At 42.5% G+C, this 21,044-nt stretch overlaps 1 protein-coding gene across 4 annotated transcripts in view; it reads right to left on the minus strand.

Annotated features, from left to right (window-relative positions):
* Positions 1-20,724, minus strand: part of LOC137344466 (TBC1 domain family member 22B-like) — a 318,631-nt gene extending 297,907 nt beyond the window's left edge. For 3 of the 4 annotated variants that reach the window (XM_068007451.1, XM_068007449.1, XM_068007452.1), the window contains exons 1-2: positions 20,490-20,724; positions 12,625-12,681 (exon numbers count right to left, since the gene is read on the minus strand). In XM_068007451.1, coding sequence (XP_067863552.1) covers positions 12,625-12,681; positions 20,490-20,545 — 113 coding nt within the window. In that variant the 5' untranslated portion in view covers positions 20,546-20,724. The remainder of the gene's footprint in view (positions 1-12,624; positions 12,682-20,489) is intronic. The other variant, XM_068007450.1, reaches the window with a different exon arrangement.
* Between the last annotated feature and the right edge of the window lie 320 nt (positions 20,725-21,044).

A 21,044-nucleotide genomic window follows, 5' to 3' on the forward strand; every position in this document is an offset into this window, starting at 1 on the left:
GTAAGCAGATCTCGTCAGCAAATGGAATAGAAGGGAAGGGAGCACTGCTAAAGAGTACTGAGGAAGGCAGGCGGGAAGAGGAAGGGCAATCAGCAGTGTACAGTAATTTGGGGAGTCTCAGGTATCCACCAATTTCTATTATCTGCCTGGACAGCCCCATCCTTCATGGTGGATAACCAAGCTCACACTGTATACTGCTTTTTTGGCTAAATTCTGTACCAATACATCCACTACGGTGGGAGACGCTACTGCTACTACTCACATCTTACATCCCCTGCAAGATCCATGCCCTCACTTGAACCCATCGTGACCCCTTGTACTGGCCACCTGAGCCCCGGTTGGTCCCTAAGCTAACAAAAGCCAAATCCCATTGTAAGCAAAGGAACATGAGTAGGCCATTCAGCCCCTCAACCAATCCTGAATGACTAGGAAAATGAAATTAAATCAATTCTCTCAAACGCTTTTACAAAAAAGTGCTGCCTATCATTTTTCCTCAGTAACTGAAATTTCTAATGTCCAAAAAAAGTTTTGAACAAAACATAACCAAAAATTTCCATTTACATAAATAAATGTGCCCAATGAATTGTCTTTTGTATCTTTGGACTTCAGGGCCTCAGCCTGCCTCAAAAGTCTGGATTGCGATTGCATATTTTTTCCCAGAACAGTTGCAGAATTTGCAACCTCAACTGTGTATTCTGAGTTTTGCAGTTTGCAGAATTTCCCAGCATGCATCAGCCCAAAAGGATGTCTCTTCATCCCCTGAGAATTTCTTTACTTTTTCAAAAGTATTTCAAAACAAAGCAGTGATTGAATTCTCAAGTTTTAGTTCATGTAGGATTCACATTAAAATTACCAGCTCTTCCTTGTCTATTATGAACTGGTTATAGTCCAGCAATTTTATTTTAAATTCACAAGCTTTCGGAGATTTTCTCCTTCCTCAGGCAAATGTGCCTGAGGAAGGAGAAAATCTCCGAAAGCTTGTGAATTTAAAATAAAATTGCTGGACTATAACTTGGTGTTGTAAAATTGTTTACAATTTTATTATGAACTGTACACTTACAACAACACCCGAGCAGCTGTAATTTCTTTATTGATGGTTAGAAAACAAAACAAAAAGATTGTCACAAAAAGATACTCCCCTCTTTACTTTAGTTGAAAATTCAGTTAAAAATCTTAATTTTCTGAACAATTTTGGAGCTGAGGAAAATATTTTTATATAAAACCTTGAAAACTATATAAACAATGAGTTCTCAGCATTTTATTAAATGGAAATCATGTTTATTAAAGATTTATGTAAGTTTGCAAACTCACTAATAGTGCACTAAATGCAAAGACAGGAACCAGCTGATGATAAAAAGGCACAAAAGAAGCTGCAGATATGATGGGGGAGAAGGTGGACAGGGAGGAACATGGTGGGTGTGATGCCTGATGGTTCAAAAGGGGAAAAATTTGGGTATCATTCTCCCCCGGCCCCTCGCAGGCTACACCCAGCACCCCTAGGGCTACCAGCAACTCCCCAATTCTGCCAGAATCTGCTCCCTCACTAATTCTCACAAACTTCCTCCCCAGTGTTGGTGGACCCAAGGACACTCCTCCCCAAGGCTTTCTCCCCCACTCCCAGACCCCAGGATCCCCTATCAATGCTCACAAACCCGTAAACCACATACCCAATGCTCTCTGATCCCATGATTGCCTCCAATGTTTCCAGACCCTGGGATCTCCCTTCCCAATTATTCCAAAATCCAGGACCTGGCCCAATGTTCCCAGACCCAAGAACTCTTCCACCTCTCAATACACTGGTAGATCTTAAGACTCCATCACCATACTGCCAGATCCTGGGTCTCCTTTCCACTGCTCCTAGATCCTAATGCCATTCCCAATGCTGATAAGCAAGTGTCTCCAGTAACATTATTTGGTATAACACCTAAAACCTCCGAATCACCATGAACAACGCCACAGCAGATCTGCTGGTAATAGAAAAGCCCTCTGTATGTTGTAAAGATTAAAATTCGGTCCATATTAAAATTCTATATCAACATGTTATAATGGAAAAATCATATGGCACATTTGCTGTCACACATTGTTGCAGGCCTCCTGCACTAGGTGGCCCTATGGCGCAACTAGCCACAGTCTGCTAATTTTCTGGGGTTTTTTGCCATTATTTTGGGTGTTTTCCAACTGACATTCCAGTTTTTGAGACATCAGAGACTCCCTACCTACCTGACCAATTTACAGCTGTCCAATTCCAAGCTTCAGACACCGGCTTGCCCATAACCTACCCATTCTTTATCATCTGGCCTCAAGCGTTCTTGTCCACTTGCCCAACCTGTTTGCGGCCACCTGACTGGCACTGGGGTTACATCCCATCTCGTCCCTGACTCCGCAACCCCATTTCACATCCTCACATTATGCGCAACAACCTCTGACCCTTTGATACCCAATGTCACAATCCCCACGGGGGTGGCAGCACAGTGTATTTTGCAACAAGTAATGTCACAGGAGATCAGCTAGAGGTGCATTAAAAGTCTTACATCCAGCACGCACTTCCTGTTTTTCATATTTACTCCCTGCATCACGACCTCGTCACAGCTGAGTAGTCATACCTTGGTGTAGCGCCTAGAATTCCTTGGAAGCTGAAAGGTTCATTACTTATTTCAGGTCTCCCAACACTAGGTGGCAGTACTGCTCTTCCTGGCTCCATTTCTCTAGGTGGCACTGCAAGCAAGCTTTAGTTAAGTTTTTCTTTTAAAGTTATTTATCAGCAGGTACGTTTTAAGTTATTTAAATTCACAGATTCTAACTTAACTTCCTCTTAAGGTTATTTTAATTTCACTTACTATGTTTTACTTACTTTCTTTCAGTTGCCTTCACATTCACCCCATCATGGGGTCTTAGGACTCAGGCCACTTGACCATCCTCCTGCTCTCATCATCTAATCTGACCCCAATCTGGACGTCCATTCACCCCTTTAGCTACATCCTTGCTGCTGTCCAGGATAATCTGCCCATTGGGTCTCTGGCCTCACGCCCTCCCTCCCCCTCTACACCAACCCAACCCCTGACTCTGTTCCCCTGGTACCCAATGAGCACCTTAACTTCATCCTCACCAGTTACCCACCGTTAAAAGTCATTAATTTCCAGAGCTGGCAAAAACATATAAATGTAACAAAATGGTGGTGCACAAGAGCAATTTGTAAATTTTATCTCAGGTTTGACCTTTTTCTTTTAAACACAGCACAAACTTATTAGAGTACATTCAGCAGAAGGGTGGATTCTATAGTCAGTATAAAATCAGGGTTTTCAATGAAATTTTGGTGAATTGCAGAGTTCACCATCCACATGGGAGCTGCCACCTGGACCGTGAAAACTGTGTGGGAGTTACCACCTGGAATGTTAAATACATATTTTGTTCCCCTTTTACTACGCGCCCCCCCACCCCCCACACTCTTTCTCCTTGCATGCTTTCATTTACCTGATCTGTCTCTCCCTTGCAACCTCAGTAGTTTTTTTGTTAATTCACTCATGGGATGTGGGCGTCGCTGGCAAGGCCAGCATTTATTGCCCATCCCTAATTGCCCTTGAGAAAGTGGTGGTGAGCCGCTTTCTTGAACCGCTGCAGTCTGTGTGGTGAAGGTTCTCCCACACGCTGTTAGGAAGGGAGTTCTAGGATTTTGACCCAGCGATGATGAAGGAACGGCGATATATTTCCAAGTCGGGATGGTGTGTGACTTGGAGGGGAACGTGCAGGTGGTGTTGTTCCCATGTGCCTGCTGCCCTTGTCCTTTTAGGTGGTAGAGCCACGGGTTCAGGAGGTGCTGTCGAAGAATCCTTGGCGAGTTGCTGCAGTGCATCCTGTGGATGGTACACACTGCAGCCACAGTGCGTCGGTGAAGGGAGTGAATGCTTAGGGTGGTGGATGGGGTGCCAATTAAGCGGGCTGCTTTGTCCTGGATGGTGTTGAGCTTCTTGAGTGTTGTTGGAGCTGCACTCATCCAGGCAAGTGGAGAGTATTCCATCACACTCCTGATTTGTGCCTTGTAGATGGTGGAAAGGCTTTGGGGAGTCAGGAGGTGAGTCACTCGCTGTAGAATACCCAGCCTCTGACCTGCTGTTGTAGCCACAGTATTTATGTGGCTGGTCCAGTTAAGTTTCTTGTCAATGGTGACCCCCAGGATGTTGATGGTAGGGGATTCGGCGATGGTAATGCCGTTGAATGTCATGGGGAGGTGGTTAGACTCTCTCTTGTTGGAGATGGTCATTGCCTGGCACTTATCAGGCGCGAATGTTATTTGCCACTTATCAGCCCAAGCCTGGATGTTCTCCAGGTCTTGCTGCATGTGGGCACGGACTGCTTCATTATCTGAGGGGTTGCGAATGGAACTGAACACCGTGCAATCATCAGTGAACATCCCCATTTCTGACCTTATGATGGAGGGAAGGTCATTGATGAAGCAGCTGAAGATGGTTGGGACTAGGACACTGCCCTGAGGAACTCCTGCAGCAATGTCCTGGGGCTGAGATGATTGGCCTCCAACAACCACTACCATCTTCCTTTGTGCTAGGTACGACTCCAGCCACTGGAGAGTTTTCCCCTTGATTCCCATTGACTTCAATTTTACAAGGGCTCCTTGGTGCCACACTCGGTCAAATGCTGCCTTGATGTCACGAGCAATCACTCTCACCTCACCTCTGGAATTCAGCTTTTTTGTCCATGTATGGGCCAAGGCTGTAATGAGGTCAGGAGCTGAGTGGTCCTGGCAGAACCCAAACTGAGCATCGGTGAGCAGGTTATTGGTGAGTAAGTGTCGCTTGATAGCGCTGTCGATGACACCTTCCATCACTTTGCTGATGATTGAGAGTAGACTGATGGGGCGGTAATTGGCCAGATTGCATTTGTCCTGCTTTTTGTGGACAGGACATACCTGGGCAATTTTCCACATTGTCGGGTAGATGCCAGTGTTGTAGCTGTACTGGAACAGTTTCATACTAATAGAGACAGAGTTTAACTATATTATTAAGTAAAAGTGAAACCACTCTATAATTAGAGTCTCTCAATCATGTCAAAAATGCAGCAAATTTTGATACAGAATCATAGAATGGTTACAGCACAGGTGGCGGCCATTCGGCCCATCGAGCCCATACCGGCTCTCTGCAAGAGCAATCCCGCTAGTCCCACTCCCCTACCCTTTTCCTGTAGCCCTGCAAATTTTTTCCCTTCAAGTACTTATCCAATTCCCTTTTGAAACCCACGGTTGAATCCGCCTCCACCACCCTTTCAGGCGGTACTTTCCAGATCATAACCACTCGCTGCATAAAGAAGTTTTTCCTCATGTCACCTTTGGTTCTTGTAGTTTCAAATTACATACACCCTGTTGATGTAAACTCCAGTGGCATGGCTAAAATACAAACAAGGAGGTTGATTTTTGGTTTTACTGCCAGGCAGGAATGGTAGCGTGCTGACAATTGTAGCATAGCATTTACCACCCTGTCCCTACTGACATTCGGGCTGCCGCCATTTTAGTAAGGGCCTTGAGGTAAGCGACCAAGGCACTCGCCAGAAACAGGCGGGAGTCTCATTAGCCCATTCAAATCAGGGACTTATGATGTCAATGGGACCCAAATGCAATTTTGAAATACCAATCAGCAGAGCATGCACAATGCACACTCTGCCCATTGGTACTTGGCATCAAGTAGACTGCTGCAAACTGAAGAAATGTTCATAAAGGGTTTGTAAATGAGCCGCTGGATATTCAGCCCCCTCCAATAGATAATCTGCTTCAAATGTATATTCAAATGCATGAAAATTGGTCGAGCTTCTAGTCAGTGATATCGGACAAGTGTCCCAATGTCCATCAAAACCAAAAATCAGCCCCATGGTATCATGGTTCCACAGGCATAGAATATCACCTCATGAGCTAATGATGTCCTGCCTCTGGGGGGAAATGCACAGCAAATGGAAATGGCTAGCAGATCACCAGTAGCAGTGTTCTGGTGGCAGGCGGGATCAGCTCTCGACCCACCCCATACAAATCTAGCAACGCAATTTCCACATTGCTGTCTTACACTGTTCAGAATTATGTGACCATTTTGTCCATGAATAGGACTCAAACACAAGCTGTCATAGGAACATGAGTAGACCATTCAGCCCCTTGAGCCTGTTCCACCATTCAATTAGATCATGGCTGATCTATATCTTAACTCCATATGCCTGCCTTGATTCCATAACCCTGAATATCCTTGCCTAAGAAAAATCTATCAATCTCAGTTTTGAAATTTTCAATTGCCCCCCAGCCTCAACAGCTTTTTGGAGGAAAGAGTTCCAGATTTCCACTAACCTTTGTGTGAAGAAGTGCTTTCTGACATAACCCCTGAACTATCTAGCTCTAATTTTAAGGTTATGCCCCCTTGTTCTGGACTCTCCAACCAGAGGAAATAGTTTCTCTCTATCTACCCTATCAAATCCTTTAATCATTTTAAACACTTCAATTAGATCACCTCTTAATGTTCTATATTCCAAGGAATACAAGCCTAATCTATGCAGCATGTCCTCATAATTTAACCCTTTTAGCCCCGGTATCATTCTGGTGAATCTGCACTGCACCCCCTCTAAGGCTAATATATCCTTCCTGAGGTGCATTGCCCAGAACTGAAAAAGTGACCCATTCGTGGCAATGTCTGGTCTGTCAGGAGGCATCTTGCACCCATGTGGTTACAAATTTCTTTGATCTCCTCTGGTCTTTATAAAGGGACTTTTTAAGAATCAACAGATACCAGGGGCATCTTTGCTTCCAGGTTTCGGGTCTCCAAGCTGCACAGCGGGCCTGCTCCACACCCAAATGACGTGATTTAAAGCCCACTATTTGAATGGCCAGTCCAAGAATGGATTTTGAAGGATAAAGGAAAAATGGAGTGCAGGGAAGCCAAGGCTACCCTAGATTTAATGATGCCTCCCTGGATGTACTGCTGGCTACAGTGAAAGCCAGGAGGGAGGTAATGTTTCCAATGGACGGCAGGAAGAAATCTGGTTCTTTAACCAAAAATGCTTGGCGGAAATGGAAGAAGAGGCGAGCATCAGGAGCTCGGTGTGCAGGTCTTGGTTTCAGTGCAGGACTGATTTTATCAATGCTGTAACTGTGCCAAACCTCAGTATGGCCATCGGAAAGATTGTTACTTTTGCAATGAATCGCTTTCTGTTGTCTTCCAAGGCCTTCACGACTTCATGAGGAAAAGTGAGTACAGTTGCTGATTCAACCACATCTTGTGTTGTTCTACATGCCTCCCCACCGTCACTTTGTGTTGGCACGCCTACCCCATCATATAACTCCTCACACCCACTTAAATGTCAGCAGCAGCAATCATCCTTCACTTTCTGTGCACATTCTCAACTGCTCATTTATTCACCCATCATTGCCACTCACCCCAATCCTGATGCAATGTGATGTATCTGTCTGATAGATGTATCAGAGAGTAACTCTTCCATGGTCAGCCTCACCCAAAGCAATGCATCCATTGGGTTAATACGTCACCTTCAGGTCACTCACAAGTCAGTTCTTTCTCCCCTTGTAGAAGAGAGCGCAAAATGCAAGGGAGAGGAGCAGAACTGGAGGTGGTCCATCACATAGTGGAGGCGACAGATGTGGAGGAGGCAGCCGTGAAAATAAGTCGGACCGTCGCATGCCTATCCATCGGAGATGGAGAGACTGGCAACCCACAGATGGCTGGTGACAGAACTTAAACATCTTTCACACACTTGATGAATTGATTTTAATCAATTTTAATCAATGATGTAACTGTGCCAGACCTCAGTATGGTCACTGGAAAGATAGTCACTTTTGCAATGAATCATTAATATCACTTTCTGTTGTCTTCTAGGGCCTTCACGAGGAATCAGCAGAAATGGAAGGCGGCAATTCCTTCTGAGAGTGCACCATCACAGGGCATGCACTAGCGCTGATACTCGCACTTCAGTGGGTCCTGTTGGACAGTTAATTGGGTTGTCACCTGGTGATTCACCACTCACGTGAGCACTATCAGACACTGGTGGCAGGGGCAGCTGTGGAGAGTCCACGTCAGGGGACGCACTCCATTCCAAGCTCTGCTCAGCTGGACAAAGATGCTGAATGCCAGGGGGCCAGTGTTGAGAAGGAGAATCATCGAGGTGCAGCAGCAACTTTGCAAGGTAATGGAAAAAGTGCCATGCACACTCTCCACGATAACAGAGCAGATGCAGGAGTCCAACACCATCGCTAGTGGATTGGTGGTGCAGGTAAGTGCAAGAATGTCTGCAAGCGAAAGAACGGCAGTCTCCATTGAACTTCAAGCACGGCTCTCAAATGAGTTCATACCGGCCACGACAACGGCCGTGCGGACTCTGAATGCCAACATGTCTGCCACTTTAAATAGGTGGACAGATACATTAGCCATGGCCTTACAACATGGCACATATGCTCACCAGCAGAGTGGTGGGAGTGATGTTGCCCTGGCCCAGGAAAGGGATGATGGCGAAAAGGGACATGGAAGTGGAGACTCCACTCAAAGCGCACACGTCTGACCTGTTGCCCCCTGCTCAACCAGTACCTGCAATGCTGCCTCCTGTCCTGATGGCCGAGTCTGCCCCTGCACAGATGCAGGTGGAGCAGTCCTTGGTGGGGCCCTCACAGGCTCCAAAACCCAAAGGTCATAGGCTGAGAGCAGGGATCTGAGCAACCTACCAACACCTCTGCTGAAGCCACAGGGGATACACCAAGTAGAAGCGGTAGAAAGAGAAAGGCTAAGCAATTGTAATTCACCAAGGGTATTTGAAGAGCTGTCATATTGTTAATTTATATATTTGTTTTTATGGCACATTAAATGTAATCATTATCACCACCACTGCCACATTTTGGCCTTTATTGAATCCCTTCTGTAAATTTGCCCTTTCATGATGCCAAGAAATGACACCATCCATTGGGCGCGTGTGCAATGGGTATATGCGTGATTGAAGGACTGTTTTGTGCAGAAGGCAGGATAATGGGAGGGGGCAAGGGCGGGGAGTGTTGGTGGCGATGGTTGTTCCAGGGGGCCTGAGTATTTCGAAGTCTTCAATTCGCACATCTCATTACGAGAACCTGTTAGAGATGAGGGAATCCCTGGCATCACAGGCAGCAATGGACGCGGCCGCTGGCCACTCTCTGAGGCTGAACAAGATCGTTCGCAACCTTGGCGTCCTATGTGATCCTGAGATGAGCTTCCAACCACATAAATTTAAAACAGAAATAGACAGTTTCCTAGAAGTAAAGGGAATTAGGGGTTACGGGGAGCGGGCAGGAAATTGGACATGATTTTAGATTTGAGAGGTTAGGACCAGATCAGCCATGATCTTATTGAATGGCGGAGCAGGCTCGAGGGGCCGATTGGCCTACTCCTGCTCCTATTTCTTATGTTCTTATCCGCTCCATCACCAAGACCGCCTACTTCCACCTCCGTAACATCGCCCGTCTCCGTCCCTGCCTCAATTCATCTACTGCTGAAACCCTCATCTCTGCCTTTGTTACCTCCAGACTGGACTATTCCATTGCTCTCCTGGCTGGCCTCCCATCTTCCACCCTCCATAAACTTGAGCTCAACCAAAACTCTGCTGCCCATAGCCTAACTCACACCAAGTCCCATTCTCCCATCACCACTGTGCTCGCTGACCTACATTAGCTCCCAGTCCAGGAATGCCTCGATTTTAAAGTTCTCATCCTAGTTTTCAAATCCCTCCATGGCCTCGCTCCTCCCTATCTCTGTAACATCCTCCAGCCCTATAACCCTGAGATCTCTGCGCTCCTCCAATGCTTGCCTCTTGCACATCCCCGATTTTAATCGCTCCACCACTGCCAGCCGTGCCTTCAGCTACCTGGGCCCAAGCTCTGGAATTCCCTCCCTAACCCTCTACACCTCTCTCCTTTAAGACGCTCATTAAAACCTACCTCTTTGACCAAGCTTTTGATCACATGTCTTAATACCTCCTTATGTGGTTCGGTGTCAAATTTTGTTTGATAACGCTGCTGTGAAGTGCCTTGGGATGTTTTACTAAGTTAAAGGCGCTATATAAATGCAAGTTGTTGTTATTGCTGCTGCTCTGGCAATGGGTTCCCCATCTTCATTTTCCTCCTCCTCCTCATCAGACGTACTGTGGAATAGATCCATTGCGCCCCCCATCCTGATCTTGTCAGTTTGAGGGGCTCCAAAATGTATGTAAATTTGTTTGAACACAAAGAATTCTCAGTCTCAACAAAGAAATCTCAGTCTACACGCAAAGAACTCCCAGCCACACGTTTGTCTGAGAGAACTGAGTGCCCAGTTGCAATACTGCACCTTTTATTGAGATGTGTCAATCACTGGTGTAAAGGACCAAATGAGCTTTGGCTGCAACTCGTCTGTTTCAAATTCGTGTTTCAGAAGCCACGGGAGATAAGTTCAGGAGTAGTTCAATCCGTTTCTGTTACAGAATCCACACAAAGTACCTAAAGTGTTTCAGCTACCTGCATTGGCCCTTTAAATATCAGCCCACCAGATTTAAGTGGGGACAGGACTTCTGGGTTTCTGTTTAGCACATGCATCCTAATGCACCTGGGTTAAATCCAGAAATTACCCCCTCCCCAAGTCAGGAAAGTGGTAGAAAGGCTGCAATAAGTGGCTGGCAGCAGAAGGCAAGTGGGTAACCTTCGGGACAGTTTGTGTTTTTACATTAAGGGCACACTGAAGTAAACTCGGAAATGTGTGTTCTTTATTTATTTTTGTAACAGTACATGAACAGAAGGTACATCAATTGTACCAAGTGTATTTCATCATACTCGGTGTTCTGTATGTTTTGCCTACTGTGGAATAACAGCTTAAAATCAAACCAAACACCGTTTCTTCTGGTGTAAATTCAGTCTGCCTTTGAAGAGATTGGAGGAGTACATTTGCGTAATACAGAGAGATCTGGTCCCACTACCTTGCTGGTAGATATAGGGCAGCGGGAGTCAACTTCTGTAAGCAACAGGCAAACAGAGCACTTAAGAGAACAACTGCCACCTGAGTAGATACCTGTGGTAGACCTGAATTCGTAATATTGTCACATCAGGAGGTCCATGGTCAGAAACGTAAAGTCACAAACAAAGCTCAAGTGCAGATGTTTAGATTTTCCCACTAATACTCCAAACCCATGCTACAGAACCACTTTCATCCGAAGCAGCTGTACAATACAGTAAAACAGTAGCACTCAAACAGCAAACTTCTGGTATAGTGGCATTATAAATAGGTTGTTGTCCTAGTGCAAATTTCACCAACACAATTTTTTTTAAAACTGTGCTTTTAGACTCATCAAAGTGGCAGAGTCCTGGACAGTGAGACACTTTCCCATTTTGGGGACCCAATTTCAGCATCAATCACTACAAAGTAAGGATCCAACACAACGTACACCCAATTTAGACAACAAAAACCTGGTTCTGCAACAGTATTTCCTGGTGCACTGGAGTCACCCTGTTCACATTCTGGGTGTGAATTTCAAGAATTGATTGTGCACACAGTTGTAAATCACTTTTTAGCCATTGATGTTCCTTAGACTCCCAGCTTGCCCATGGCCAAAAAAGCAGATGGAGTCCAGTGTCACCAGTTAAACCGTTGCATCCAAAAAAGTGTTTCAGGAAATCACCTCATTGGAAAATTGGAGAAGCAACCACATTAGCTCCACATCATTTACTTTTGATCAGCGGCATTACTGAATTATAAAGCAGTTCCTATGCTGCATTATCAACGTGCTTCAACTCCAACTTTAAAAAAAATCACATTCTACCGTATCTGTATGACTTTTTCTACCATCTACACATGACATCCTTATGCCCTCTCTGAATAATGTTGCCAATTTAGTGTCAATGAATGCACAAAAAGGAGCAGTGTGTGCTGTGGAGCGGTATCCATTAGAAACTCAGGTTGAGATTGGCCAACTTCTTTCAAAAAGGAGATTTTTCATTCATCAGTTTGGGCTGAGTTTGAATCCAGGTGTGGACATTGCTCTAACTCACTGTGCTAGCTAGTTTCACATCAATGATTTAATCACTGAAATAAAAATAATGAAGACATTTCCTACAGAGAATCAAAAGGTCAAGTGCAATATTTGTCTCAATCTCCCCTCTATCAAGCGGTAAACCAGCCAAAAAAATCTTCAAACTCTTGAACACGCTTGTACGGTGTTTCAATACATATATAGCATATAATCGCAACAAAATTAGAAATAGGCAGTCATGCCATGAAGCGCGCACATTGTGCACCAGAGACGTTCCAGTACCTAATTACTTGCATTATAGTCATTGGTCAATAATGTTTGGTCTGCCTTCTAAAAGTAGGTTCCACAATAAGAAACACCAATTAATTACAGTTGCGCTCCTGACCCACTGGTTTGAACTTGCAACAAATGAATTAGGTTATCTCTGATGTACTCTTCGACCATTATTATATAACAAAGCAAATCCTAACCATAGAGCTGATGCATATTTACTGTAAATCAGTTCCTCAATCACTTGACAAAGCTATGGTTACATTAACAGGACAACGGTCATTCAGACTGAAAAGAGCAGTTTACGCAATCACAAGAGAACAATGAATAATACTGCAAACCTACTTTTTGTGTAGCCGGGGATCAAATGGGGGATGTTGTGCTCCATAAACTTGTTGTATACTAAGGAAACAAAAGAGAAAGACATGCCATATAAGTGTAAAAAATGAATTAAACAAGCATCATTTACACTTCATATTGCAGATCTGAGAGGAACAAATCCAATTCATACTACTAATGAATTGCATGTATAGAATTTAGTGTTGCTTACATATGAGATCTTTCCAATGAAGAAACGCATTACAAGTCAACACGACTACGAAGAGATGAAAGAAACAGTACTTTGTTTTTCATTATTGTATTCTGAAACAAGCATCACTGTAGAGTACAGGTTCCAGTCCCAAATAAGCAGCAACAGTCAAACACAGCGGAGAGAAATGATAAACAAGATATATGTAAATTACAGAACTGTAGAACACAGATCAGAATGAGATGATTTGAGTTGAATATGTTCTCCCTTCAGTTCTTGCAGTGGGCAGTATTAAAATTACCAACCCTTTGTACAAGCTGGTTGTAAATGTCATGATTTACATAACATTTCTACGTAACTTCAAGTGGAATCAATAAGGATTCTGAATGGATAGGAGTGACTTACGAACATTGGACAGCAAAATGGAATGCTTTGTCACCAGCGCACAAACTAAAATACTGCCTGGAATCCTCTACAGTCTATATATATATATATTTATTTTATATAGGAATTCTACCAATGACCGAGCTCTTTCTTTCCACCACGACTGCATGATAATGTATTACAGTTCAGGTGCTCACTGAATATTGGGCCATTAACAGAAAATATAGGATGCCATAGAATATCAGAGATTTTCAGACTGTGAATTATGAAGAAATTTATGATTCTGAAAAAGGCATTCACAGGTATATTATTAAGTTAATTTAAACCACACCTCATAGAATCCATGCTTTCCACCTGTTGAGTCAAGGAACAGCACTAAAATAAATAAACATTAATGGGAAAGACAGCTGTACTCTAGCAGAGCCCAGTGGTACACTAGCAAGTTGCTTGATGGATTAGTGGGCCTTTACAGTTCTCTCTCAGTATCATATGAGAGAAGTGCCAAGCAGAGCAGAAGTGAAGCAAAATCCCTGCTCAGGCCACATCACTCTTGTGCATCACCCAGAGATTGGTTTTAATAGTGTCACTGCCAAAACTCCAGTTATCCGTTAGTCAGGACTCCAGTGTCCACTTTGCACCGGGAATGTCAGCTCCATAAAATGGAACTACCTAAAAAAGGGAAAGTGCAGTTTGCAAAATGAGAGAGTGGAGGAAAAAAGATGGTGGCAGAGTCAGAAACCAATTCAATTATCTAAGCCTGGAAGGAGGTTGAGTGGAGCTTGTAGAGAGAGACAAATAATAAAATAAAAATTTCATGTATATGAAGTAGTACAGGATAATTGTAGCAGTCCGGTGTTGGACCTCATCCTCGGGTCACTGATGCCAATCCCCAGTTTGACTAATATTCACTTGCATTGGCCAATGTTGCCACGATTCATTAAAGCTGTAATTGTAAATGGAGTATCATGTACTTCAGGGATATGATAAAGCTGAATAGTCCCATAGCATAGAAGTGCCTCTCGATCATCGGTAACACCAAACTCACTCAAGGCCCTATTTACCAGTGGCTGATAATTCTGATTTCTTAGCTGGAAAAAAGACATCAGCTACTTTTAAAATGGGCAAGAACATTTCTTACTTGGCTGACAAATTACAAACCAACTCCTCAATCTCAGATTTCACAACTTACATGCCTCCATAAAAGCATCTAACAAGTCTGCCGCAAACAAGTCTGGCAATTAGTTTAGTGGTAAGTCTCTGTTAATTGTCAATATCATGTAAACACAACCATCAAGAATTCACTGACAAATTCGATCAACTATTTTTTTTCTCCATATTTTTGACAATGTTCCAAATCTGGGACAAGGAACAGAGAATAAACCACATGTCACCACACAGTAAATTAGTTACTAAACTAGGCAATGGTAAACTTATCACTACACTGTGACTTCACATAACTAGGGCCATAGAAACAGCCATACCTAGAAGTCCTATACTCGCTGTGAAGTGGGAACCATAGAAGCAGGAAACCTAAAAAGGATATAAATAAAATGTTAAAAATGAATAAAAATCACAAGTGCAGTACACAAATTAGAAACCCTTTGTCCATTTGGGAGGAAATACTGGATATTGGGACTTATTATTGAGCAGTTCTATTATATCCACTTTCTTTCAGTAGAAGGCAATGGATTTGACGAGCTGTGATAAAGCCTTTTAAAAACATTTGTGTAGAAGGTCACGTAGTGTTAGTAAACAACATTAGCAGGTGTTGTGATTAGTGATTACTGATTAATGAAAAGGATCCATGGGATCCACTGCAGATCTTGAACTTGTGTAGTGGCATCGTCCAGGCTAAATTTGATTCAGCTAAAACAGATCTGTTCAAAGCAGGCCTCGGCTAACATTCTGGGAGTGCGCAAATGAGACACCTACTGATTAAGGCTTTAGTGCAGTTGTCTTTCGAAATTAAAACTGTCTATCAGTAAAAACTTATCAAAAGCCTTGTAAAACTTCTGAAAAAATCAACCTGCAAGATTTCTCTTAAGTACAAGAAAAAAACCCCGCATGTATAAAAGGAGTCTAAAATACTGCAGTTAACTTGCAGCTAAAGATTTAGGGCAGAACCAAGATTAATTTATTATACAGCAATACATCCTCTTGCCATACAAGATTAATTTTCCCTCCTTTTGCTACTGAGGGTGCTCACTCTTGCTGGGACATAGTTCCACTGCTGCTGGCAAACTCTGGTACCTTGGCAAGTGGCCGTTATTGACATGTGAGCTCAAGACAGTCAGTTTCCTCTTGCTGTTTAAGTAGGGAGGGCAACACAACTGAGCCTCATCATCGTCTCACTCAGTGTTCATAAATGCACACATTCCAACATGGGTCAGTGGATATCAATGAAAATAGGGAACCTAGTTGATTTCCCCCCTCCCCCCCCTGCTATGCCCTGGGGAGCTGAGGCAAACTGTAATACCCCCACTGCTGCTTTGGCCAAGATCAAGTTAGTACAGACTCAAACCAAATCTGGGACTTACTGATGACTTAGTCCTACATCTGGTGGTGACTTTATCCATGAGGCTATCTATAAAGCATTTGGACAGTTACATGGGTAAGATGGGTATAGAGGGATATGGGCCAAGTGCAGGAAATTGGGACTAGCTTAGTGGTATAAACTGGGCGACATGGACATGTTGGGCCGAAGGGCCTGTTTCCATGTTGTAACTTCTATGATTCTATGATTCTATGATTCTTTCTGCAATGTGATAGTACCGCCAGAAGGCCCGAGCTTGTCAAACATCTGCACAGAAAAAGTCGCTTAAAAAGCAGAAAAGTATGTACTGTCATTAAAAAAAATAAGCAAGTGACTTCCTCTGGACTTCAGTAACTGCAAAAATATTCAGCCAAGGACCATTATTCTCATTTAAATCAACCGTAAAACACCTATGGTAAGTCAGTATTTAAATCAATTTCTGTTATCAATTAAAACTTCTTATTTTAACAGTCGTTGTTGCAGTTGTTCTGCTCTAATTATCAATCATGTCACTACATTGTATTTCAAGGAGCAGTGAAAATCCTTTTTTTAAAAAACAGGAATTTCAAAACAAAATACACACATTCTAGACCTGCTCTGTGGGTGGTACCAAGTAATGATGAGGAAAACATAATTGGGGCAACGGTGAAGTGCTGCAAAATATTCAAAAGGCACCAACTTACTTATTTGCTTGTTTCCAACAAAAACTGCTGCACATTAGTTCGGACGGCTGCATACAGAACATTTAGCAGCCTGCCACAAGTTTACAATAAAATCAAAATTAAAATTTACTGTGGCAGCAAACTCAAACTATTTCAGGAGACATATGACTGTCAGCAGCAGCCAGGACCCAGACAGAGCAGTGTGGGAACATGGAACCATGGACACCAGTAGTATCAGCTCCACAGGGTTAACGGATGTCAGTTAGGGCATTTAAAACAATAATTTCCACGAACAATTCCTCCTCCTACTTAGTACCGGTACTATCAGCTAAATTGTTATGGGGGAAATGGAGCTTTTCAAGTGAGAGGACAATTAGGAAACATGACTAAAGGAGTTATTAGTAAATGTGTCTTTAGATAGTATTTTTATTGTTTTTCAGAGCTTGGCTACAATCTGATCACAATTCTAACTCCAAAATTGTCCATGAAGAATTTTAGTGCGTGTGTGCGTGTATGCATTCGGGGCAGGATTAGGAGCATAACTTCAAAACTACAGTAGCACACTATGCAGCTTTAATCTATTTTTTTTTGTGTGTCAAGTGGCCTATTCCTTTCAGTAATATGGATTAAAAAACATTTCTGGAAAGAAGTTAACAATTGGCACCACACAGATTTTAATCATTTGTATTATGAACCATTTAGAATTTTTGCCTCATTGTGGTGATTAAAGTAATGCTCACATATGCTTATTCTGTACGGTTCTCAGCATCACTTTAAAGAGAAGCCAAAGGAATCTAAAAAATGCATGACATGCATCCAGCTACTTAAAATTCAAACATTTCATGAGTAAAATAAAGTAAACACAACCATCACTTTAATAGTAAAGCAATGAGTTATTGTCACATTGAAGCATGAGCCACTCTCAACTGCCAATAAAACTAATGGAATCCTGACAGGAGATAAAGGTTCTTCTCAGGTACAGAGGAAACAATTTGTTTTACAGGTACACAGTCCCAGTATACTCAATCTCAACAGATAACTAAAGTCTAATGGTAGCACGTCAGTAGCAAGCTAGGTAAAATGGGATCCCAGTGTGTTGTTCATTTGTACTAAGCTTACTGTACCAAGTTTCACTGAACAGCTTGTTACTGGCTCGTATTTTCTGCATTTACATTCTCCCCCACCCCCCTCATCACTCAGTTCTCTGTTTAAGGGGTGCAAGGCAAGTAACCTATTCCCAGGCCTCTGATTATGTAGCAGCAAGATTATTAAGAGCAGGCTGGAGTGACTGAACCTCAAATTTTCCCCAAGATCAAGTGGCTTACTCCATTACATATACCGCTAGCAGCTTTGATCAAACTCAACGTGCACTGGAGAAAATACTAGGCCGTACATGTTTTGCATTGTGGAACAGCAGACAAAACTATTTTATAAAAGGGACTGAAAGTTGAAAGCCTACTATTTTCAGACCATTTATGTCATCTTCTGAAGGTTACAAACAAAGCAATGTGGTAGCAATAAAAAAAATACGCAATAGTTGGCTTTCACAGTACTACTAGTGTTGGGCAAGTGGGACACGTTAAGTTAGGTCAGAACTTTACTAACTAAATACCTCTTTGCTTAAAAGCAATGTCACTAATAGCAGTCCTAAGTTCAGCAACAACGCTGTAAAGTGAATGAAATGATGCTAATTAGAAAAGTGCCAAAATCCATTTTAAGAGATGATTTTTGTCAGTACCTCTGAAAGCAGCAAATATAAATCCTACTACAGCAAGGTAGAAGCCAACTGCAATGCTGAACTGAACTTCTATCTTTGGGCGCCTGTCCACTTGAAGCAAGGAGTTGAGAAGCCCACCTGGGTGAATGAATGAAGGTCAAGGAACAAGTCTACATCATCTCTACCGCTTCAAGAAGGTGTACAATTTCACACCCACAAAATTATTGTGCTGCTCGACTCATATTTCACATAGTGTCAGTGTCGTATTAGTAACAGAAACATAGCTCTACAATTGGCACCTTATCATAACAGAACTATAACTAGCACTACCCAATGTAAGAACTACTGGACCGTTTGGGGCTTCTTGTTCAACTGAAAAAGAAATTTCTTTATTGAGAAAACATTTCCAATTAGAGCCGAGTTATGAAAGCTTTGGAAGTCACAAAAACCATGCTGCTAATTTATTTGCCAGGTGTCTCAAAAGCCACCCAATTTGTCAACACTAATGATCTGTTAGTGTAGTATAGAAAATCTTCTTCTAGGTGAACTTGCCATGATAATGAACTATGATTAAAAAATAAAACCACAAAAAAAGTTTACAGTCAATTTATTGGTGCATTTGTACTGCAATTTTAGCATCACTGCAGTTCTGTCACCTCACTGGAGTATAATTCCAGTGCAATATCAAAACTGTAAACATACCTAGAGATTATTTAAATGTATCGATAGTGTAAAATGCCCAACTGCACTCTTAAAATATTTAATATTTAACAGCCAGGATCAGTGCACATAAATCTATAGGTGCATGGCTCACTCCAGGATTTGGAAGTTCCAACTACAGATATTGTCCATTTGCAGTTGGAGCTTCGAGATGCAGGTGAGAGCTTTGCATGATCTGGGACCTGTATCTACAGTATAACTGTACCCTGCAATCAAGATATATTTACAGAACATTACAGAAAACAGCTACAGAGGTAAAACAATCAACAGTAAAAGTAAGTACAAAGAAAATGCTCTTCCCCTTATTTTAAGTTTCTGTTCAATTGATATATATGAATCATAGAATGGTTACGGCAATTGACTTTCCTTCCATTTCACTTCTGTAAATTTCTTACTTCCAGAAAGTTGGCTGTAAATCATAGAAGTTGAGAGATCAGATTACTGAATTCTTTCAATTGCTTGAAAGTACACTACCAGTATTTTGAGGGTTGAACATGTTTTTCAAGATTAGGTACAATCCACAGATGAGGATTTGTGCTACTGCAGTCTTTGGACAAATTTATATTTTGATCTTAAAAATGCATTAAAAACACACTGTACATCATATTAGCAACAGCTATGAACATATTTTACAGAACAATTCTGGTGAAAACATTTTCCTTCTCCACGTCAATCATAACAAAAAATATTGAAGAAAATGTAATAACGGACAGTCTTCCAATATAAACAAAATTTATTGGAGAGTGAACACAAATGTCGACAGTCATCATTGCTAGTTGAACAGTACTGACAGTAAGACCACACAATTCCACATATACTTCAATCATTACAGGTAATTAGGGCACACTGCTATTATGCTCGGTGAAACTCAATGCAATCAGAAAGATACAGAAGATCGCTAAAATGAGCTTCCTACTGGTTGGTGAGAGGGTAGTCTCTACCATATAACCATTTTGATGCAGAATCCAAGGATTTAGACAGTTGATTGAAAAAGATGAATATGAAAGGGCACAGGGAGTGCGCAGGAAAGTAGTATTTGACCAACTGGCTTATGTGGAGATGGCCTAAGTGGTTTGTTTCTTGGCCAAATAAGGTTGCCTTTTCCAGAGAGCAAGCACATAAATGATTATTTTGTATCACTTTTGACATCTCTAACAGTGAACCGGCCATTTCAAAAGTCACACGCTGCTGTAAACACATCTGGATTTCAATCAAACTCAAGATGAAAATTAACGCGATGGTTAAGATGATAAGGAAAGAGAGCTGGCCTGTCAAGTCATACAACTACTGTTCCTGCCAAGGCTGCATGTGCTAAGATTGCAATAACCAGTACTCTGTGCAGTAGTTATTTTGAATGGTATTAAAAATGCATTATGGTGCAATAGCAAAAAGAGCAATGAAATGAGCTGCACTATGTTGTCAGGACCGAGACCCTGACTAATATTTCAGTGTGAGTGCATCAACCAGATGCTCCCTCTTTACTAAAGCACAGTATTTGGTCCGGAAATAAAAATCAGAAACGGGGAAAATGGCAACTCTGCAATCTCAGAAGCAAATACCACAGCAAAAAAAAAAGAGCAGCACGGAGAAGGTGCAGGAAATGATCACAAACAGCATCAGCCGCGAGTTCACGCTGTCCCGGAGTCAGAGAGCGAGTGCACGAACCTTCCGGGAACCTTGGTGTTCCGCTTCCAGAACTGCCTCCTGTTATCGCTCGCCATAACTCCCTTCTCTTAAAAGTGCCGGACGGCCGGTTTAAAATGACTGAGCCCGAAACGGTGACTGAATAAATTAAACGCTTAAAACTGACGGGAGCGCCCCGCCGACAAGGTTAAAATATGAAATAAATTCTAAAAACTGTACAGTGAGCGGCCATGTTGGCGTCCGGACCAAAGCTCCCTTCTCATTGGCCGGGGCGGACCAAAGCTCCCGCTGTCCAATTAGGAGCCACGATAGTTCCAGGTTAGACGTCGCCTTGGCGATGGATTGTTGATTGACATGTGGACTCGGGCAGGTGGCCACAGAGCAACCCTGCAGCTAAATCAGAACAGCGCCGAATTAGGTTTAAATAGAAGATGGAGAGATTAGATTACATTGAACTAGCAATGTTGACAGATCATTGTGTTGTTTGTTTTATTTTAAATTTACACCGTGACACTGGAGTATGCAGGGCTGTTCAGTACTGTCCGTATAGCCAAGTTGTAGAATCAAAGAATGGTT

This window comes from Heptranchias perlo, chromosome 27, assembly GCF_035084215.1.
Source record: "Heptranchias perlo isolate sHepPer1 chromosome 27, sHepPer1.hap1, whole genome shotgun sequence".
Lineage (NCBI taxonomy): Eukaryota > Metazoa > Chordata > Chondrichthyes > Hexanchiformes > Hexanchidae > Heptranchias > Heptranchias perlo.